Here is a 21,358-nt window from a genome sequence, read left to right on the forward strand (position 1 = left end):
GTTGGAGTACCTTTGCTCACCCTTCTAAATCTGAACAAAAATACGCCCTTCTCCATGTAAAGAACGAAAAGGCACTGTCACTTCCAGCTGTCATCTTGTTGGAGGCACCAAGAACTTCCCACCTACTGAGCAGAGCTGAGGCGATAACGTGGGGGTAGGAGGTCAGTGTGTGGACTGCAGTAGTGACATCAACCCCAGTCGTAAACATTGCTTTCTAACAAAGACTCCTTAGGCCAAGCACGAAGATGCCCCGAGGTGCAGTTCGGTTCACTTAGTGCATCTCTGCTGGCGTCCAGGTGAGGATGGAGGTGCAGGTGGGTAGGGGGTGCGAATGGGAGAAAGGAGTAAACAGAATTATTCAACTCAGTTTGGGAGCGGGTAGAAAACGTTAGAACTTCACTGAGCTCACGAATGTATCCTAGTTGAAATTGTACAGATACCGACCGCAATGATGAATTTGTAGCTTTAACCCTTGTCAAACATTCTGTAAGTACTATGAGCATCACCAGTTTTTCCTGCAGTCATGTTCACCACGTGTTTAAGAGCGTATCTGAGGTAGCTCTGGTCCTCATTTCTGGGGCACGTCAGAAGTTAAACCTGTGCTTCTGGGAAGAGCTGGTCCCACTCCCACTTGTGGAAGGGAAATGACTTGGGGTATTGACAGGCCGGGGTGCGGGCACAGGTGGAGATTCTGTCTCCTGTTCCCTCGAGAACTGGGGTCCTCCCGTTGCGTACGGGTAATTCTTAACGAGCGTCCCAAGAGACAGGAGCTCGTAACGCTGCACACGGGCTCTGCCCCGACCCGGGCAGCTGGTCTTCCAGCAGGACTGCTTACATCGCCAGTTCACCACGCCTGCAGGAACCCTCAGGTCGCTGCTGGTGTGCGGTTGGTAAAATAAAAAAAAGAGGTAAGAGTTCTTACCTCTTTAAGCAGGCACAGAGCTCATCGAGGCTTGGGGCAGTGTGGGGTGGTAGATTTATAGAAAAGCGTTGACAGGAAGGTAAGAAGAGAGGAGGTGCTGTGGTTTGAAAGTATGGCTGCAGCAGTGAAGTTAAAAAGGTATTTTTGTTCCACTCAACCCAGGCAAGATATCCCTGGTTAGAGGTTCAAGGGCACCCAGATCCATGGGAACACGATTCCTCCTGGGGGAGAAGGAGCGACAGCAGCTGAAAGTCTACAGACAGTGACTTCGAGATGCCACCAGAACGCAGCCTTCACATTGAAGGAGAGGCATTTTACTGGCAGTCATTCCTTTATTAACAGGGTGAAGCAGTGATTTTAAAGCAGTAAAAGCCGGCTTCTCCCCAAACTAGGTTCACTGTGGTGTCAGAGGGCAGCAGGTCAGAGAAATCTCAACCGCGGTTTGAAGGAGACAAGCTGTACAACTACTACAGCTCTTCCAACGAGTAGGCTCTCACCCACGTGATCAGCCGAGGAGCACGCAACCGAAAACCTAAGAATCGTGCCAAGGACAAGGCCAGAGAGGGCCAGCAGCACTGCAGACCTCGACAGGTGCAGGCGCCCTGGGAGAACGTGGCTTTCTCCAAAGGGCTGCCCCACTCTCTCTCTCTCCTCAACCTACTCCGGATCTAGAAAGCCGCCTGCTCGGGGGGGGATCCATGGAGCTAGGAGAGCTCTGCTTTCCACTCCTCTGGGCAACTACAGACGCTTCAGGTCTGTCTTGCTCCCTGGTGACGCAGAGGCGGGGGCAGCAGGCACTACACAGCCGGTCTGCAGGAGAGGCTCGCTCTGCTTTGGCGGAGCCTTGCGTCGTAACAGCCCGTCCACTGGGCTGGCCTTGGCTGCGTCTCCTTGGAAGACGGTGCGGATGGCAGACAGGAGGCTTGGCCTGGCCCAGTCCTCAGGCCCTGGCTAAAAGCCCTTGTATCTCATCCTAACTCAAAGAATAAAAGACATTCCTACCCCCCATCTCATCCCCAGTCCGAATGGCGGTATTTAAGGAAAAACTGCCCCAGGGCCGGCGGACAGGCCCACGGGTGGTTACATCTTCTTCTAGTACTGACGAGTGCATGGGATTCCAGCCACGATTTCCGATTCGATTCCACAGTGATCCTGTCCCCTGAGGATTTTAAAGAAGCCTAGAGAGCAGAAGACGCCTTTAGAGTGTGCTTGGCTTTTGCCGACATATCCACACCCACCCCTGAAAGACGGGGAAGCGGAAGTCACAAACCAGCCTCAAAGCCGTCACCAGCCGGCCCACAAGGTGTTCTGCCGGCTTCCGTTCACCCCGCAGCGCAGCCCCGCATCCGGCCCCTGCACCCGGTGCCGTGGGGACCCGGGCCGAGCACACACCCTCCCGGGATCAGAGGCTGCCCTCGCGGAAGCCCTGGCTCCCCGGCACCTGCGCAGCTGGCAGAGCAGGAGGACAGGACGCCCGCTGTGCCCTGGCTCGGGGGCCCTACTCTCAGCAGGAAGGGGCTGCGCTCACCATTGTCACCCCAGTCGGTGTTCCAGGAGTTGCCGACCAGCCAGTAGGGGGTGCCGTTCTCCACTCCCCAGCCCAGGATGCGGATGGCGTGGCCTCCCATCATCTCTCCCGTGACGTGCTGGTACACCCCTGGGAAAGGAGAAAGCGGTCAGACCGAGACCAGGCGGCCGCCCCATCTGCCACAGCACCCCTCCAGCTCGGCTGGTCACCCCGGGCAGGACGGACGGGGCCGGAGGAAAGGACGGGCCCTGGTGTTCCACGAGAAGGCTCCAGGGGTTCCCACAACATTTGGGAATTACTTATTTTTGAAAGCCTGACATATGGGGGGTAAATATTAAGATGGAGGCCAATCAGATGTGTTTGTTGGTTGCCTTTAAAACTAAAGTTGTAAAGTCTAATAAAAATACCAAGTTAACTGTGTTACATCCAGGGACTCCATGTAATGATGTGTCAAAAGGGTTCCGTGGCTTAGTTTTAAACTGCTGCTCTGGGACACACCCGGCAGAGGTGCTGGGAGAGAGGGGCTGGGCCGGCAGCTGCCAGTGCTGACGACCCAGAAAGATGCTGGCTAAGGTGCTCCGAGGACCCCCAGGCTACCGCCTCCCTGGTGAATCACTTCGTCAAACTGGAAATGCGTCCTCTCATATAATATTGGTGGAAACTGTTAAAAATGATAAAGTTGGCAGTTCTTTTCTTGCCAGGCACCTTGGGTTTTTTTCTATAAGATTGGAGAGCTTTGGAGTTTTCCATCTAGCAGCATATAAAATGAGACAAGCCCGCAGCACAGACTGTTCGTCTGGAATGGGGGATTTCTAAGACAGCTCTCAGGCAGGGACCATCCTGTCCCTGGCCGTTTGAATCCCCACAGCAAGGTGCTCCCTCTTTCCTCATCCACTGGGTGCTGGGCATGATGCTTAGGCTCTGCCAAGACAAAGATGAAGGAGGTCACTCCTACCGTTACAATGTGAATGCGATGAGGAAGCAATGGAGGCGGATGGAGGTGGGGATGGAAAGGCTCCCCAAGGAGATATTTGGGCTGGCCTTTCCGGGAGTAGTAGCAATCAGCCATACAGGAGACCTCTGGAGATGCCAGGAGGAGCCAGAGGACAGGGCAGGCAGGAAGGTGCCCAGAGCTCTACCACCAGCCAAGGAGCGGCCAGGGGCATGTGGCACCACCTCCCCCTGGAGGCCCGCCTCCCACCCAGGAGGTCCCGCCAGTGGGGAACGCAGACCTCCCTCCCCCGCCAGCTGCCACCAGGGGTCGAGACACACCAGACTTGTACATCAGGAAGTCCGAATACACGGAGAAGGCCCCCTCGACTGGGCCGTTTTTGTAGATCTCCGCCATGATGTCCTTCTCGCTACCGGAGACGCTGTAGGAACTGCATCCTGCAAAGGAACCGGCCAAGTGGGACAGGGCGCCTCCCACAGAGGGTGGCACGGGCTTGCCCCCGGCTCGTGTGCGCAGTGAGCCTGAGGCCCTGGGAGCAGGGCAGGCGGCACCCAGAGGGATTCTAGGGCAGACTCCTCCCCCGTGCAATGAGGGCTTGGGTCGCTTCCCTCCACGGCTGAAGGTCTAAGACACCATTCCCGCAGACTTCAGGGTGGAAACGGGCCGAGAACGCAGTGCACTGCTCCCTCCCGGAACACAGGCCCCGTTCTGTGTTCCTGACCTAAGACCCCGAAGTCCTGGCCCTCCCTCCTTGGCTTCCCCCCGCCGGTGCGCTGGGGTCACCCGCCCCGCTTACCAAAGTGCTTGTCTTCTTTGTAGGACGGGGTGTAGCCGGGCTCACAGATCTTGCTGCACTTGGGGGTGTCGCCCTCCCCCGTGCACGGGGGCCGGGAGCCGTTCACGTGGTGCTCGCAGGGGGGGATAGAGTAGGGCCTGCAACCTGGAGGGCCAAGGGCACAGGTGGGTGTCAGGAGGAGGCCCCTCGAGGCCAGAGAGCAGAATCGGGGCGACGGCTCGCGGGAACAGAAGTTGCCCTCAAGCCTGCGGCACTGACGCTGTCCTCCTGCTGCTAACCCTGCCGCACACAAGGCTGCCTTCCTTGTCTTTCGACCTGGATTTTCAGCCCAGCATTCCTGCCCTCAGCCCTTAACCTCTACTTTGTAGGGGGAAATGAGACCACTATTATTCCTGCGTATAAAATCCATCTGGCCAGGTGGGGGCTGAGGGCAGACACTCACCCACATGTGAGTTATAGAGGCCCCCGGACACCAAGCCTTGTTTCGTCCAGAAGTTCCAGGCTCCAGAGGGGAAGCCCCCATTACAGCTGAGAAAAGAAGCACTGGTTAAACTCACGGTGAGAGTGGTTCTCGCTGCTCCCAGACCACAGCCCGCTGCACCACCACCGCCTTCAGCAACTGGCCCAACGGTTCTTGCAGATCCCCAAATGCCCCATTCATCCTCCCGACAGCCACTTCTTGCAGGGACTCGCCCAGGCCTGCCCACCAAGATCCCCCAGAAGACAGAAGTACTTTCATAATCACGTCCACACCAGGCTCTGTCTTCTGTCTGGACAGCGGTTCTCGAAGGGCAGTATGTTAGAATCCCGAGGCTCTTACAAAACACCAGTGCCAGGGATTCCCATGTCACTGCTGTGGGGTGAGACCTGGGCATTTTTTTTTTTTTTAAACTCCCAGGTATCGCTATCTGCAGCCGCATCTGAGAACCACTGTTGCAGAAGCAAGGACAGAGCTGGCAGAAGACAGGGATCTGGTTACTAACGTGGCTTGTCTGGGAGCCCCCCACCCTTAACTACAGAGAAGGAGACAGGCCCCAGGCCACTACACTTCCTCAAGCAGGAAAGGGGAACCAGCACGACAAAACCCAGAAGCTGAGCCGCCTGTGCCCAGAACATGTGTCTGGCCCCCACGGCCCACACCCAGCTCTGCGCGGCCGGCCTGGTTTCCAACACCCTGGGTCCCCATCGTGTCTCAGCAGAGGTGTCGTCCTGCCTGAGGGAGCGGCGCTCCCGCCCGCAGGGAGCCCCCCGGCCAGCGCCCACCCGCGGGTCTGCTGGGCGGCTCCAAGGGGCTCCGACTCACCCATCCCCACACTCGTCGCCACAGCAGGTCAGCATGTCCTCGGCGGACACCTCCACGTTGACACGCCCGTTGCTGCGGATGCAGAGCCGGTCAGAGATGGCTTCCACAGCCCCGAACGCCTGCAAGAACCGGCGCACTGAGCCCCATCCTGCACGGCGGGCCCCCCAGCCTCCACCCGGGGGGCAACGTCGGGCACCCCGCGCCTTCCTGGCGGCTGGTCCCTCTCCACGGCAGCGGAGGGGCCTGGTGCTCAAGCTGGGCATTAAAGCAAGAGACCAGTCCACCCCAAACCTCTACCTGGGCATTCAGCTCGCTGCTGAAACATGCAGTCTTTGGTTTCTGACATAAAAATATAGCTTGTACGAAGGATGAATACTGTATGATCCGACTTACATATGAGGTACCCAGACTAGTTAAAATCGTTGAGAGACCAAAAAAAAAAAAAGTCAGGGGTGGAGCACAGAGCTGTTAGCGTGACCGCTTCCCCCTCGGGCCCTTACAGTTCCCCCGGTCCTTCTGCTGACCCTACCCAGGAGTGCACGGTGCAATCCCTTCTGTGTCATCAAAGCCTTTAGTACTTACTTAGGACCTGGTAGCCTCTGTTCTGTTAGTCCCTGAACAATGATGAAAACCTTCGCTGACATATTCCTGGTCCCCGTGAAACAGACCCGTTACCCGTTCATGAATCTTAAGAATGCACTTTCCCTTTCCAAGCACCTACCTACCCCCCATACCCTGGGTGAGCTATAAAACTGTCCCGGGGGGGCTTCCCTGGGGGCGCAGTGGTTGAGAGTCCGCCTGCCGATGCAGGGGACGTGGATTCGTGCCCCGGTCCGGGAAGATCCCACATGCCACGGAGCGGCTGGGCCCGTGAGCCACGGGCGCTGAGCCTGCGCGTCCGGAGCCTGTGCTCCGCAACGGGAGAGGCCACAACAGTGAGAGGCCCGCGTACAGCAAAAAAAAAAAAAAAAAAAAAAAAAAAAAAAACTGTCCCAGGGGCTCCTCAGCAGTGCAAAATGAGACTGCACATGCTTCCAGACTGCCGTCCCCACTCACACCCCTCATCCCGATCCCACCCTGCAAGTTACCCTGGAATACACTGATTCACTGATTTAAAAAAAGAAAAACCACAAGAGACAGAAAGCAGAAGAGTGGTTGTTGAGGGTTGGGGAGAGGGGAATGGGAGTTAGTGTTTCGTGGGCACAGAGTCTCAGTTTTGCACAATGAAGGGCTCTGTGGACGGAGGTGGTGATACCTGCACAGCAACCCGAATGGACCCAACGCCACTGGGTGGTACATTTAATGATTAAGAGGGTTAAATTTATGTCATGAGTATTTTACCCAAACAAACACAATTTAGGCAGCTCATTGATACAGATGGGATGCTTCTTCAAAGTTAATGGTATTTGCTGATGGCCTGGGACAGCGTGTCAAACAGAAATAAAAACTGCTTCACAACCCATACGTGGGACATGCCCTGTACAGGGCATCCTGCATGTACTGATTCTTTCACCTGGTCCTGCAATGATTCACGTCCTTAGGGATCCTTCTTGTTTTTATACTGGTGGAGACTGAGCCTCGGGAACCTTCTGTGACTTGCCTAGTCACAGCTGGTCTAACCTCAACCCCCCTGGTCTCTCCCACCCCAACTTGTCCCCTGGCCCCAGCCCTCCCGGCCAGCAGGGGACTCACCCAGCAGGAGCCGCAGGAACCCTGGTCTCTGATCTCTCTGATGGTCGGGCAGTTTGGCCACTGTTCCCGGGCATCGAAGCTTTCAGGCAGAATCATGCCCTCAGCAAAGGCAGCTCTGGAAAAAGGAAGGTCTCCATCACAAGCTGTCACCTTAGAACCCACTCTCCTATCCCCACAAAGGCCAGCTGACTGCCATCACCCAGAAGGGGAGAGGCACAAGGACATGCAAAGGAGGGAGTATGCAAGGGTGTCCCCTTGGAATTTTATTTATTTATTTAAACACTTTTTTTTTTTTTTTTTTTTTGGCTGTGCCGTGCGTCTTGCAGGATCTTAGTTCCCCGACCAGGGATCGAACCCGGGCCCTCAGCAGTGACAGCGTGGAGTCCTAACCACCGGACCACCAGGGAATTCCCCCCTTGGAATTTTATAAAACAAAATAGGTTCTACTGCTCCACGTAACTTACTATTCTGTACGTTTCTTTCTACACCCATTTTGTGGATATTTTTGAAGAGTTTTCGCCACAGGGTCCAGATAATTGTGTCTCTTGCTTCCGCAACCCGACCCCGAATCAAACATCTGCCCAGGCTCATCATTTTTCAAATACCTTCACAACTGTGTAATGGTCCCCATAACGTTACTATCCCATCCTCACTGTTAGGTTTTTCTAACACTTCCTTCAAGAGTAATATCTACACGAAAATAGAAACTGCAGACTTTTCCAGAAAAAAAAAAAAAAACATTAATGGCAGATCATATGGCTTTTCTTAGATTTTCCTTAAATTATTCAAGATTGGGTCCATTCAGATCTTGGAGACCCAGACCTGGGGCCTTTCCCACTGCGGCTGGCACGCCTGGAGAAGCACTGTAGGACACTCTGGCATCGGCGGCTAGGCCCTGTACCTCAGGCAGAGTCCCTGCAGCTCCGGGGTCAGTGAGGCCTCCGGATGCCGGGGAAGCCTCCTTGCCTCCCCCTTCCCTCTGTGCCAAGCGTCTCTGCTCCCATGGCAGCGGCGCTGGTGTAGCTGCGTGTCCTCCCCAGCAGTGGGCACTCACCTCTGGGGCAGCTTGGGCCCGCCCAGGAAGGTGCCACACAGCTTCTTCACGTAGCTCAGGTCCACGTTGTAGAAGTTGTGTCCAGCCTGGAAGACAGCCGCACCCATAGCAGTCACCCACCAACACAGGGCGGCAGGGCGGTGGGGATGTTTCCAGAGACGGGGTGGAGCATGCACACCACCCACACAAGCCCTGACAAGGCCGGGGGTCCCCTCCACCTCCGCAGAGCAAGGGGGTTAGGGCACTGCTACAGAACAAATGTCTGCGTCCCCCCCAAAATTCATGTTGCAACCTAACTCCAATGTGATGGTGTTAAGAAGTGGGGCCTTTAGAGGTGCTTAGGTCATGAGGGTGGAGCCCCCATGAATGGGATCAGTGCCCTTTTATAAGGAGACTCCACAGAGCTAGCTTACCCCTCAGGCTAAGTGAGGGCACAAAAAGAAGTCAGCCACCTGCAACCCGGAAGAGGGCCCCCACCAGAACCCGACTGTGCCAACACCCTGATCTTGGACCTCCAGCCTCCAGAACTGCAAGCAACACATTCCCGTTTACAAGCACTGATCTATGCGCTTTTGTTACAGCGTCTGAATGGATTAAGACAGGCATCTGCAGAGCAGGCGGGGAGCAGACCAGAGTGACTGCATGGGCAGTGGGCAGCTCTCAGACCAGTGGGTATCTCCCCCAAGCTGTACCATTTGCTGACATCACGAGAGACCCTCCACTGCCCTGAACATGGCTTATCCCTCATCCCTCTGTTCCTGTAGCCTCGGGCCTCAGGGCTGGGCAGAATCACCGAGTTGGTGGTACTGATGGGCCGTGACACCTGCCACGGTGGGGTTACAGTGTCTGCCCGGCGGTGAACTCTTCCAGAGCTGGTTTACACCCACGCACCTTCACACACTCTCACACACAGACAACACACACTCCAGGGAAGGGGACAGGGCAGTGCGCGTGGGCCTCAGTGGCCAGGTCTGTGCATCAGATCAACTGTCTAGGACACACTGTCCCATGGGCCACAGCTGCAGCCCCTCCCTCGGGAGTCAGAGTACACAGAAGGGGCCCCCAGCCCACCTTCCACGTAGTGTTTTGCTTGTTAACAAAGTTGACCAGCTCATCCGACAGAGGCGGGAAATGCACATTGCTCCAGGCACCGGTCAGCACCACCAGGCAGCTGAGTGTGGCCAAGAGCCGCCACATTTTGGAAACTGGATCCTAGATTAACCTGGAAAGGAAAGGACACAAGACATCAGGCTGCTTTTCCCTCAGTTCAGGTGCTGGACACACAGAAGGTGTCACCTCAGGTAGCACTGTTCTGGGGCCACAAACAACCCAGTGGTCGAAGGGATCCCGTTCCGTCCTGGCTCTACCATCTGCTCCCTTGTGCTCCTCAGTTTCCTCTTCTGGAGCTGAGGTGTCAGCAGACAGCCTTCAAGCCTCGGTGCCCATGTGCTCTCGGCCTTGTCTCAAAGTCCCAGCCCATGCCCATAGCATGCAGGACTGTGAAATGGACTCATGTTTGTGTCCCACGCCCCCAAATTCAAGTTGAAATCCTACCCCCCAAGGGACGGTGTTAGGACGTGGGGCCTTTGGGGAATGATGAGGTCATGAGGGTGGAGCCCTCATGAATGGGATTAGTGCCCTTGTTATGAAAGAGATCCTACAGAGCTCCCTGGCCCCTTCCTCCATGTGAGGACACAGGGGAAGTCTGACCAGGCAGGGGGTCCTTACTGGCAGATGCTGGCCCCTGATCTGGGGCTCCCAGTCTCCAGAACTGTGAGCAGTAAGTTTGTTTGGAAGCCACCGTCTGTAGCATTCTGTTGTAACGGCCTGAATGGCTAAGACAGACTGTGTGCTTCTCCTCCAGGTGGCTGGGAGCATGCTCGAGAGAGAAAGACAAGAAAGGGCTGTGCTGTGTGCGTGAGGCCCCGTCGGATGCCGGCAGGACACCATGTCACCCGGTCTCTAGAGCTGCTGCAGGACCAGGGCAGGGCTCACAGTCTGAAATGATGCTGGTCACTGCACGGTTTATGGATCAACTATCTCGTGACCTGGGAGGTCGGGGCCGAGGCCGCTCTGCTCTCTGTCAGAACCCACCGCAGGGCCCAGGCGACAAGCAGTTTCAACAAGTCCATTCCAAACAGATGGACAAACCCGGATCTTCAGGCAAAGTCGAATCCAGTGCCCTCCCCACTATGGCCAACCTGCCTCTGCATGGGTTCCTGGAACAAAGTTTGTGACTTCTCCCAAGTTTGTGCTCCCAAGGAATAAACGGCCTTTCCCTGTGATCACGTCTCAAGCGGAAGACCAGTGGGATACGAAAAACGCGAGAGAAGATAAATCTCATGAGCCACGTTCTGGACACCAAACAAGCAAACACAAGCCCACCCGCAGCCCCGCATGTGCTGTCTCGAGAGCCGGGAAGCAGCGCTGGTTTGGCCGGTGGCACAGGTCTCCCGGAACTGTCTGTGGCTTTTCCAGTCAGCCAAGGGCTCTGCTTCCAGTTTCAGAGACGGGGCTCCCGAGAAGGGAAGCCATCCCATCACCACCAAGGCCTTAGCTCTTGGATTGGCCTGCAGGTCAGGAGATGGCCAACTTCCAGCTCAGCCTCTGAGGCACACTCTTAGGCAAGAGGCTCTGATGAGAGCAAGAAATGTGACCTGGGCGCCACGGCACTGCGGGGCCTCGTGAGATGCCCACTGTCCCTGACCTCAGGGGGCTGGCACAGCAGGGTCACTGGGTCACCTCCTCAGGTCACAGGTTTTTGTGAGGGGTACATGAAGATGACGTAGGTGACAGCACTGAACATGCTGCCTTCCACACAGTGAATTATATTCAAGGGAAAACCTAACTTAATTGTTGCTGAAGCAACAATTCACTTGGAAGAAGCCATGTGTGAAGATAACCAGACGGTTCTGGAAAAGAACAGTGATGGAGGCCTGAAGGTCTGGGGTGGGAAACGTATGATCAACCCTGGGTGACGCCAGCCCAGGAAGAGCTGCCATCAACTAAACAGGCCATTCGGAAGCACATTCTACGAGGGAGGAATTAGCACATCTTGGTGGATGGTGCCTGCACAACTGGCTGTGCATTTCGGGAAAAAAGAACCCAAAAGGCTCCATCTTTACCCTCAAGTCCTTACTATATAAAAAGTGCTACATGGAACAAAGATCTTGAATAAAAACAGAAGTTGTATGAAGAAAATAAGGGCACTTTTAAAAACGTAACATTGGCGTGAGGAATGCCTAAGATTGACATAAAACAGAATCTTAAAGGGGAAAATGATTACATGAAAATAAAGCCTCTCTTCTAGAAAAAACAAAATACAAAGTGACAAATGGACAAAAAACAGTCCTTACAAATACTTAGGGCTCTGTTTCCCTAATATGCAAAGGACTCAAAAAATCATAATAGAAAAATGGCCAGAGGACATACACAGTAAATGTACAGAAAAAAACTATAGAAGGCCAACAGATACTTAAAGATGCTCAGCAAAGAGGTATGTATCTTCCAGACTGGCAAAGGTGGCAGGGTTGGAAAGTTTTCAGCTGGGGTTAGATGTGTAGGGAAACAGATGCTAACGCTGATGAATACCCAGTGGTAGGTATGACCCACCCTCTGTCAATTCTCCTAACTGCATGCCCTTTGACTCAGCAGTTTGACATTTAGAAATTTACCCCACAAGCCTCAAAATGAAAGATACCGGTATACGGGTGTTCACTAAACATTCTTGGTGTTCGCAAAAGGCCGGAAAGAAAGCATCTAATAACATTAACTGTAACAGCTGTGGTAAATGCTTAAATGATAGAACACAAAAGCAGCCATTAGGAAATGAACTAGTTGAAGTGAATCACACGGTACTGATAAAAGAGACCAAAACAGACAGTAAGTGAAGGAGAGCAAAGCGGCAGGTGAGTCATGGCAAGTGTGAGCCCATCAGGCCACGTACATGTTCATCCCCGTCACTCGTGCAAAACGTTGAGAAAAACATACACAAGTCCCAAGAAGCTGCTGATTTTCACTATACAGCCGCCTTTTTTTTAAATGAGCATGTTACATATATATATATATATATTTTTTTTTTTAATGAGCATGTTACATATATATATATATTTTAAAATGAGCATGTTATATTTGTGGGTTTTTTTTTAAGGAAGAATAATAGCTGGTGCTACCAAAGACCCAGAGCCACCCAGCTGAAAGAACATTTGCTCTGATGCACCCCCAAATACTGTTTCCAATCGGATGCCTTCCCCCCAGTGACTTCCTGCTCAGAACGCTTAACTTTCCCGTTTTCAGTGACTCACGGGGAAGCTGATGCTCACATGACCCCGTGTCAGGCAGCCTCCAAACTGTTAGGAAACGTCTTTCCGCGTCCGCGTGAGGCAGGAGGAGCGACAGAGCTCTCTGGGGCCTCTTTTAAAAGTCTTCTGGGCAGAGGTGCAAAGCAGAGGGTTCCTTTATATCGACACCCTGACCTACCCCCGGCATCTTAACAACATCTGCCCCAAGATGGGAGGTGTGCTCCCCACACGTGGGCGTCCGGACCCACCAGGCAGGTGGAGGCCTGGCTGACGGGCCCGTCAGAATCGCACCTGGAAGGGTCGCCACCCTAGGCTCTCACCACTACCTGTTCAGGTGTCAGGAACATGGCAGGGTCCTCGGGAAACCAGAGGCCATCCGCGCAGAACACTCCCTGTGTGTCAAACAGGAGTGTCCCCAGGGCCCCCGGCGGGCTTAGCCGGCCACTCACGTGGAGCGTGGGGCACCTCCACGCACCGGACTGCACAGATCTCTCTGGTTTCGGGAACCCCCTGGAGGTCCGGTGGTTAGCTCTCGGCGCTTTCACTGCCGAGGGCCTGGGTTTGAGCCCTGGCCACCCCTGGTCCGGGAACTGGTATCCCGCAAGCTGCATGGCACAGCCAAAAAAAAGAGGAAAGGGTTCTCTGGTTTCGCGGGGGCGGGGAACGTGGGCGGCTCCCAGTTGGTTCTCAGTCGCTGGGCTGACAACGGCCCCACGTCCCGCCCTCCTTCCCTGCCCCATGGCTCCTGTCAACTGTTCTCCCTGCTCATCCCTGGCCTCAGTGAGAACCGGGCCCGTGAGCCTGGGGTCAGGGTGCAGTATGAACCACCACTCCAGCCTGGTCATGGGGCCTTCCCTGCAGCCGCAGCCCGCCCGCCGGGGCCGCAGCATCACAGGAGAGCATCTGGGCTGGAGTTCAAGTGGTCAACAGCCGCGGGAGCCGCTGGAGAGGATGAGAGTGGGGCTTGGGGTCAGGAGACTTGGAGTCCACTTACTTCCCAACTGTGTACCCGCCTTCACTGAGCCTCAGTCTCACCACCTGTAAAATGGGGCTAGTGACCACTCGTGTCCCTGGGTGGAAGTCCAGAGTGAAAGGAGGGTGCCTGCCAGTCAGAAGGCAGCAAAGGCCCCACCCTTCTCCTCCTCCCTGTCTCCTCGCCTTTCCCCACTTGCAGTCCGTGCCAGACAAGTCCAGTTCACTCAAACCTGCCCAAAATACCTCCACGTCACAAAGAGCCCCAATTAAAACTGAGATTTTAACTCTAATCAATCTCCCAATGGACCTCTCCTTCTAAGGGTCTGGGGGTTGCTGAGATCCCAGAGAATACGGAATCAAATTTCTCCTCCTATGGGGACAGACAGATGCCCCTGCATTCCAGTGGACACCAGCTCTTCCTCTCTGTCCACATCCACATGCATCCTGAAACAGGACAAACTAAGCACAAACGGTTTAAAGCATGAGCTGTGCTGTTACCAAGCCAGTCACAGTCCCACTCGTGGCCTCAGCATGAAACACTACCAGCTTTCACTTCCCCTCTTTTGAACATACATTTCCCTTTTCTCAATTCTGTGGGGGTTTCTCCCCCCTTAAAAACGAGAAAGGACAGAAAGTCCTTATTGTGAGGGAAGAGGGCCCCAAACAGGATTAGGACACCTGCAAGTCACCAGATCCCCATCAGGGTGTGGACAGGAGGAAGGACAGATGTGGGCAGATGTGCCCTGCAGCCCTCAGTCAGCTGACTTGCTGGGAAGACCCTGGGCTCCATCACACCCTCTGGCCCTTTTCCAAGCTACCCTCTGGCTTTAAAACATGGGCTCTCTCACTTCTTTCTGCTCCAAAGCCCTAGAGCACCTGACTGTTTATGTGAAAGCGCATTCCGCTCGAGCTCGGCAGAATGCTGTCCTGGGCAAAGTAGGGCCCGCGTCCAGGTGACTATGCGAGCCTCCCCTGAGAGCAGAGCTGCTCCCCATACCACCGTGAAGCCAGTCCTGGGGCCACCATGGGCCTCGGGGCTCTGGAAGGAGGGGAGTGAACACAGGCGTTCTGACATCCCAGGGACACACAGCCAAGCCTGACTTTTAAAACAGCTTTCTCACGTGGTTAAGAGCCCTCTGTAGACTGGATTCTAAACCTGATCTAAGCAGACAGGACACATGTACCTGAAATTTCCAAATCGGCCAGCTGCGATCTCGCGGCTAATCCAGAAGCAGACGGATGCGGGTCCAGCCACAGTCTTTCATCAGGTCCTGTGCCCTCCCTCACCCCCTGCTGCCGCTTTCACTGTTGGCTCAAAGGAACTGAGTGCCTACATGTTGCCAACAGCCACAAATGAAGGTTGTTTCTGACAGGTCCGCAGAGTGGCTCTAGGCGGGGGAAAGTGGAAGGGCTGGAGGGCTGTGAAGGTCCAGTGGGACCTTTTGCTACAGCTTGTGTTTCTTTCTCTTCCACAAAGGCTGCTCGGCCCCTCGCCGTCACCGCGGCACTTGCTCCTGGAGCCTGGGCCACTTCAGCGCTCCCACACAGAAGCAGGCAGGCCTGTGCTTCCCCTCCACGTCAGCCGCCCACTTACACCTCCATGCTGGAGCGGCACAAGCGCCTTGACCTCAACTGTGCTCGGATCGACCCGAAGGACACCCGGGACCTCTCCTCGAGTCTGCAGCACAGCCTTGATGCGCTCTTTCTGTTTTACGTCTTGGTTCCTAATGGAAACATGTGAAGCTGCTTTCTGGCTTATAATCTTTAAATCAAAACCAAAACCAAACAAAAAGAGCTGCCAGTCTTCATCCTCACAGCTTTTTTTTTTTTTTTTTTTTTTTTTTTTTTTTTTTTTGCGTTACGCGGGCCTCTCACTGCTGTGGCCTCTCCCGTTGCAGAGCACAGGCTCCGGACGCGCAGGCTCAGCGGCCATGGCTCACGGGCCCAGCCGCTCCGCTGCATGTGGGATCTTCCCGGACCGGGGCACGAACCCGTGTCCCCTGCATCGGCAGGTGGACTCTCAACCACTGCGCCACCAGGGAAGCCCCATCCTCAGGCTTTAAGGAGACAGATGGCCAGGCACCGGCTGGCTATCCAGCCCCTAGAGCCCAGCTCCCGGCAGCTGAATGCGCCCAAGCAAGTGCTGTGTGGCCCAGAAAAGGCATCCAGCGCGTCACTGCAGGCTCCAGGAGCTGTGAGAAGGCCCCACCTGCCTCCGCCACCTGAACCCTTTTGGACAATCACAGGGACCCCCCTGCTCCCCATCTGCCGGTCGTCTATCTGAAATAAGTGACTAATTCCCACCAGGCTCAGCAGAGAGGCCTCCTCAAGCTGCTCTCCCATGGTGCCTGGAAACCGCGCGGCTACACTGCCCACAAATGGGACGCTGCTTAAGATCAGTCACAGCAGCTCATAACCTGCACGCAGAAGAAAATTACTCTCCTAGGCCTAAAACAATGGACCTCCCAAGAAGGCCCTCAGCGGTCAAAACATTCTGTATTTTTGAGAAACATGAGCATTTGGGCAAAGTTCTGGAAAGTTCTGGAGGCTTCTGCTCGCTGGATTGCTCCCCGACTCTGACCCTGACTTCGCGAGATGCTGAAGGAGTACTTCATCCCCGTGTCTCAGCTTCTAAAACGGGCGTGCTGCCTGGATTCTGAAGGGCCTCGGGGCTACTTCATAAAAGCTTTCAGAAATCCTTGGAGATTCGAATGAGATTAGTGTTCCATGCCTCTCCAGCCTGCGGGAACACAGCAGCTCCCTAATTCAATCCGAGGCCAGAGTACATCTCCCTGCTGGCTGGGCGATGATGGGGGGATTGGCAGACACAAGAGCAAGCAACAGAGAGGCCTCGCCTCTCCGGCCTGGTCCGGGCTTCCTCCCCTGGGGCCCTGGGAAGACACACTCCCCTCGCCAGGCTGCTGGGAGATGGCAGGAGCCTGGCTCGGTGTGTGTGGACAGCCCTACGGCCACCAGAACACCATCCCTCAGGCACCAGCAGCAGTGCGAACGTACAGCTCCCCGTGCACAGGCCGGTTGCCTCCTGCCGTCCCAGGGTACTTCTGTCCGATCTCAGCTGTATCCCAGTGTGGAAGAAAAATCATGATCCCCCTCCTCAGATGATGGTTTATCCTGCTCTCCTGACCACCAGGACAAGGCAGCCCCCAAATACCTGCAGGGTGAAGTAGATGGAGAAGGGGGGTGCCGATGGCTCCCAGCTGACGTGTGACGAGGCCTCTACCCTGGAGCGGCTGAACCCCTCGGGCGGCATCGCCTTCCCAGGTCTTGCGCAAGCCCAGAGGCCACGTGACTGGTTTGTTCCAGTGAGCACATCCTGCCCCAGTCCAGGTCAGCAGGTCAGGGGGTCACGGAGAAGCTCAGCCCCGCTGGGTCTCTCGGCAGAGGAGCTAGGTTCACACTGCTCTATCCTGCATCAGTTCACTGCCCAGATGGTATCTGTCCTATCCTCCTTGCCGTGCTGGTAACCCTAGGTTATCTTGACGACCGGACTAAGGGAGTGATTTGCCTCGCAGAGACGGGGAATACAGTCAAGACTGCAGGCACCATCCTTCCCAGCGCCCAGCATTCATAAGATGGTAGTGACGGAAAAGGGCCTCTGGTCTTGATTAAGGCTTTTGTTTCCCAGGTGAGGGGAACTGAAGCTTAAGACAAGACCCAAGGCAAGCTCTGGATGGTGTACCTGGGTAGGAACAGAACTGCCAAGAGATGGAATTGTAGTGATTCCCCCACAATTACCTGGGTGACAGCTGTCATGTCACAAACTTGCAGGTGCCTCAGTTTTCTCCCCTGTGAAGTGGAAGAGTCAGGCTTCCAGTACCCAAAACCCGCACGCATCCTCAAAGTTAAAAAATCAGAAAATACTATCGAATTGCAGACAAGTCCAGATACCTAGGTTAGGATCAAAAGAAGCCTTCTTAAGTTCTAGCTGTGGACAAACACATTAAAACCCACAAGCTATCACTGATCAACAACAAAAACAGAAAAACCTCATCAATGGTTTCCTAGAGCAAAGAATTAAATTTGACTTCCCAGTCATGCAAATCAAAACAAGGACAGCATTTCAAACGCACCAGACTGGCAGAAATTAAAGGCCGATAATATCTGGTGTTGGTAAACAAGAGAGACAAGAACCCTCAAGGCCACTGGGAATATACGTTGGTAAAACCTCACTGGACAGCACTGTCAGTATCTAGAAAAATGGAAGGTGCACACACCTTAGGACCCAGCGACTCACTGACTTCTCCTGCTTCTGCCCTAGCGAATCTCTTGCAAGTGTCTGACAGACACAAGGATACTGCAGCGCTGTGAGAACAGTGAAAAAGCAAAACTAACTGTCCCTCAGGAAAAAAATACATCGTGCATTTAAGATGAATGAACTGGATCTGCTATGTATCTATGTATTAACTGGCGTAAATCAATCTCACAGACACAAGTGGAAAAAGGACACATGCAGTATAATTAAAGTATGTTAATTTCAATAACATTATTCACAAATTGATACAAAGTATTAAAAGAACAAGGAGAAAAAAAAAACCAACCAGGCAGGAGAATCATAGAGAAGAGAAGATAGGAGTTAGATTTGCAGAGTGAAGAAGCTGGAAGCTGCTGCCTGACCACGGGGGCCATGACCAGCAGGGAAGGCGCTGACTCTAAGACCACACACACACACACACACACACACACACACACACACACAGGCTGACTCTAAGACCACACACACACACACACACACACACACACACACACACACCCGCCCCCCCCCCCCCAGATAAGTTGTGGGTGTTGCAGAAAGCAGGTGGGGATGAGGCCTGCGCTTTAAGACGGGACTGAAGTCTGAACATTTAATGGTGTTTGATCCCTAGATCCCCCTCCTACCCAAACTAGGTTGGGATGTGAACATACCAGGCATGGAGGGACGCGGGAGTCATCTCCCAGGCACCCTTGCTTAGGCAGCTCTGGAGTGTGCGCTGAGCGCGAACCCAGAAAGATGAAGACACGGGACGAGGGGTGGAATGCCGACAGCCTCCCAAAACCCAGTGAGTCCAACACACACCTGCGTGTGTGCTTCAACTAGATTCGTCAACTTACCGTCCATTCTGACCACCTCTACACATGAGGCTGAACCACATCCAAGTGCCTGACTGCAATCCTCCTTGACGTACAAAAACTACCATTCCATATAGTTCAGCCTCACGTATTTCCAACGCTTTCCTTATGCTAAACTGCCCAAAACAGGCGGCAGACACTGTGGGTCCTCACCCTGAAACGTTTCAGTTCTTCTCTCCCGAGCACGGGGATATATTCAATACAACCCCAACTCATCACCACATTTAAGAAAACCACCCAACAGACATCCCAAGGCTCACCTGAAAGCACTCTTCCTTCACCTCCCAATCCAGCTGCCAACGGTAACACAAGGTATCTTAGCCCTAAAATGTATGCCACTTCCTACTCCAACTCCCAGGGCCGGCAGCTGGGGAAAGAAAGAGCCCATCTACAAGGAGGGCCGCAGCTCAGGCTGCTGAATCGGCAGCACACAGGCAGGTGCTTCCTGGAGCTAAAGGGCTTCCACACTCACTGCCTGGCCAGTTCAGAAACACGCTGTCCTGACCCAGCAGCAGGGGAGGGCTCAAGTGGAGCCAGGGCTGTGTCTGGCCCAAGTGGCCTTCCCCTGGGCCTGGGAAGCCCCCAGATAAGGGATCTGCACCCTTCCACTTGGCTGCACCCCAGCTCTGGGACAAAAATGCCCCCAAAGGTTTGAGCGAATTCATTCTCCAGGGTGCCTTCAACTCGCTGGGAAAGCCACACAGGTTGAACGGGGCAGCCCAGTCCCTTTCTCTACGAAGCTCAAGGGCGCTAAGTCACCATCACCAGTGCCAACGGGAAACAATCCTCCAGGAAGTTAAGGATATTATGAAAGAAAAGGAAAGTAGCCTTTACCAAACCAGACGCCCTGCTAAGGCTCTTCCTCGTATCACGCTGCATCTATAGATTCAACTAGATGAACGCACCTCAGCTGCATTCGCCTCTAGTGAGGCACCTGAGGGTCAGTTTTTCCAAAAGTGACCAAAGGGTCTAGGCCTCCCTTTGAACCCCTCCTCCCCCCACTGGGTACGAGTCTCTTCTGGGTCAGGGGAGGGAATGTGGAGCCTGAGCTACTGTCCTTCTCCCCGTGCCAGCCTACTGGCTTCCTCAGTGCCTGGGGAAGGGGTTGACCGAGGCCCACGAAGAAGACAAATCCAATTCACATCCACCTGGACAGCCGGCGGACCCCCAAACTCGGTCACCCCACAACGCTCCCTCTCCGAGGCCTCCACGGTCATCAGCTGAGGGACAGGAGATGCCCCCGGGCCTCTGCCCTGCCTTCGCCTCTCCCGCAGCACCCTGGGCCCAGGCCGGCTCCCTTCCTTAGCAATCCAGGGGTGGGCCCGGCATCTCCCTCCCCCCACACTCCCGGGGGGAAGGGGCTGGGACCCCGGGTCCTACAGCCTCCTGTCCCCCCCTCTGCTTAGTTTCTCTTCCCATCTGTGGATTTCACTCTTCCTGTGGGTCCCACCCCGCTCCACCCAGTTCCAGGATCCTGTTTTCCAATTTCTGTCTTCTGGGGGTCCCCGGACTTGGGTGTGATTGTGCAAGAAACTGCGCGGGCAAACCCTTTAGAAAAAGAATACACCTAAAACTGATGCAGGTAAAAACTATCATCCCAGCAATTTGCCGAGAAAACTGAGGCCCAGAAGCTCAAAAGGGGCTGGGGAGCCGAGCTGCCGCCGAAGTCAGCGGGGCCCGGGCCAAGCTCTTCCTCGTAGGCTCCTCCCTCGGATCCCACCGCCTGGCCCTCCCCGGCCCTGAAGACCGCGGACCGTGGGGTCTGGATGACCCGGCCTGGGGTCAGAACACGACCCGGGGACGGGGGGCTGGCGGGGGGACACGAGCCTCCCAGCCGGAGAGGGAATGGGGGAGGAGCCCCGGCTACCCGCGCGGGGGTTGATTTTTGCTTTTCTCACCACAACGATGTCCGGGAGGGCGCCGTGCCGCCCCGGCTCGCTCGGCTGCGACTGCCCGAGGGTCCCCCTTTCCGCCGGCCAGGGATGCCGGTCTCCCCATCCCCCCGACCCGTCCGCACGCACTTACTCACCGCGCTCCGCTGCCGCCGCAGAGGGCCTGGGCCTGCAGCCTGAGACCGCCCTGGCCGGTGATGGGGCTGGTGCCGGTGCCTGAGCAGCCTCTGTAGCTCCCCAGGGTCGCCCCCGCGCTAAGTAGAACGCCCGGCCCCGCCCCACGCTCGACTGACTCATCACGTGACCGCCGGCGCCCCGCCCCGCGCCCGGCTGACTCACCACGTGACCGCCGGCGTCCCGCCCCCGCCCGGGAACGTCCAGCCGCCTGGGAAGAGGGGTTCCGAGCTCCATCGGCTTCCACCCTGCGCGCTGGTACCCGTGCGGAGCGGAAGGGGGCTGGAGGTGGCCCTCGGGGCCTCACCCCGCCTGGAGAGATTCCCCGGGGCCCACCCTGCCCAGACGCAGCGCATCAAAGCCAAAGCCCGGATCCCTACTTGGGGGAGGGGATAGCTGTTTCTTATTTCGTTGATCCAGAAACAACTGCCAGAGATGGGGGTATCGAGACAGCAGGCTTCCCAGAAGAGCCTTAAAAGGCTGTTGGCTTTACTATTCTGAGGCTGTGCCTATCAGATAGTCCAGCTATGTAAGGAAAAAAAGGTAGTAGTTAATTACCACTGAGGACTAACTTCAGGAGCTGCATCAGGATTTCTATAGAGAAGGACCTGAGAGGCAGAAACACGTTTGGAAGAGTGGTGC

At 55.2% G+C, this 21,358-nt stretch overlaps 1 protein-coding gene across 1 annotated transcript; it reads right to left on the reverse strand.

The window, feature by feature from the left end:
• Window positions 1–1,234: 1,234 nt before the first annotated feature.
• Window positions 1,235–20,820, reverse strand: CTSB (cathepsin B). The gene is made up of 10 exons (XM_082619053.1): window positions 20,680–20,820; window positions 9,319–9,469; window positions 8,248–8,333; window positions 7,194–7,308; window positions 5,502–5,620; window positions 4,641–4,726; window positions 4,199–4,342; window positions 3,723–3,839; window positions 2,451–2,579; window positions 1,235–2,100 (listed from the first exon to the last, which is right to left on the reverse strand). The coding sequence occupies exons 2-10, from the start codon at window positions 9,442–9,444 to the stop codon at window positions 2,015–2,017; spliced, it is 1,008 nt and encodes a 335-aa protein (XP_082475179.1). The 5' UTR covers window positions 9,445–9,469; window positions 20,680–20,820; the 3' UTR covers window positions 1,235–2,014.
• Between the last annotated feature and the right edge of the window lie 538 nt (window positions 20,821–21,358).

The sequence above is a fragment of the Mesoplodon mirus genome (assembly GCF_964341445.2).
Source record: "Mesoplodon mirus genome assembly, chromosome: 1".
NCBI lineage: Eukaryota > Metazoa > Chordata > Mammalia > Artiodactyla > Ziphiidae > Mesoplodon > Mesoplodon mirus.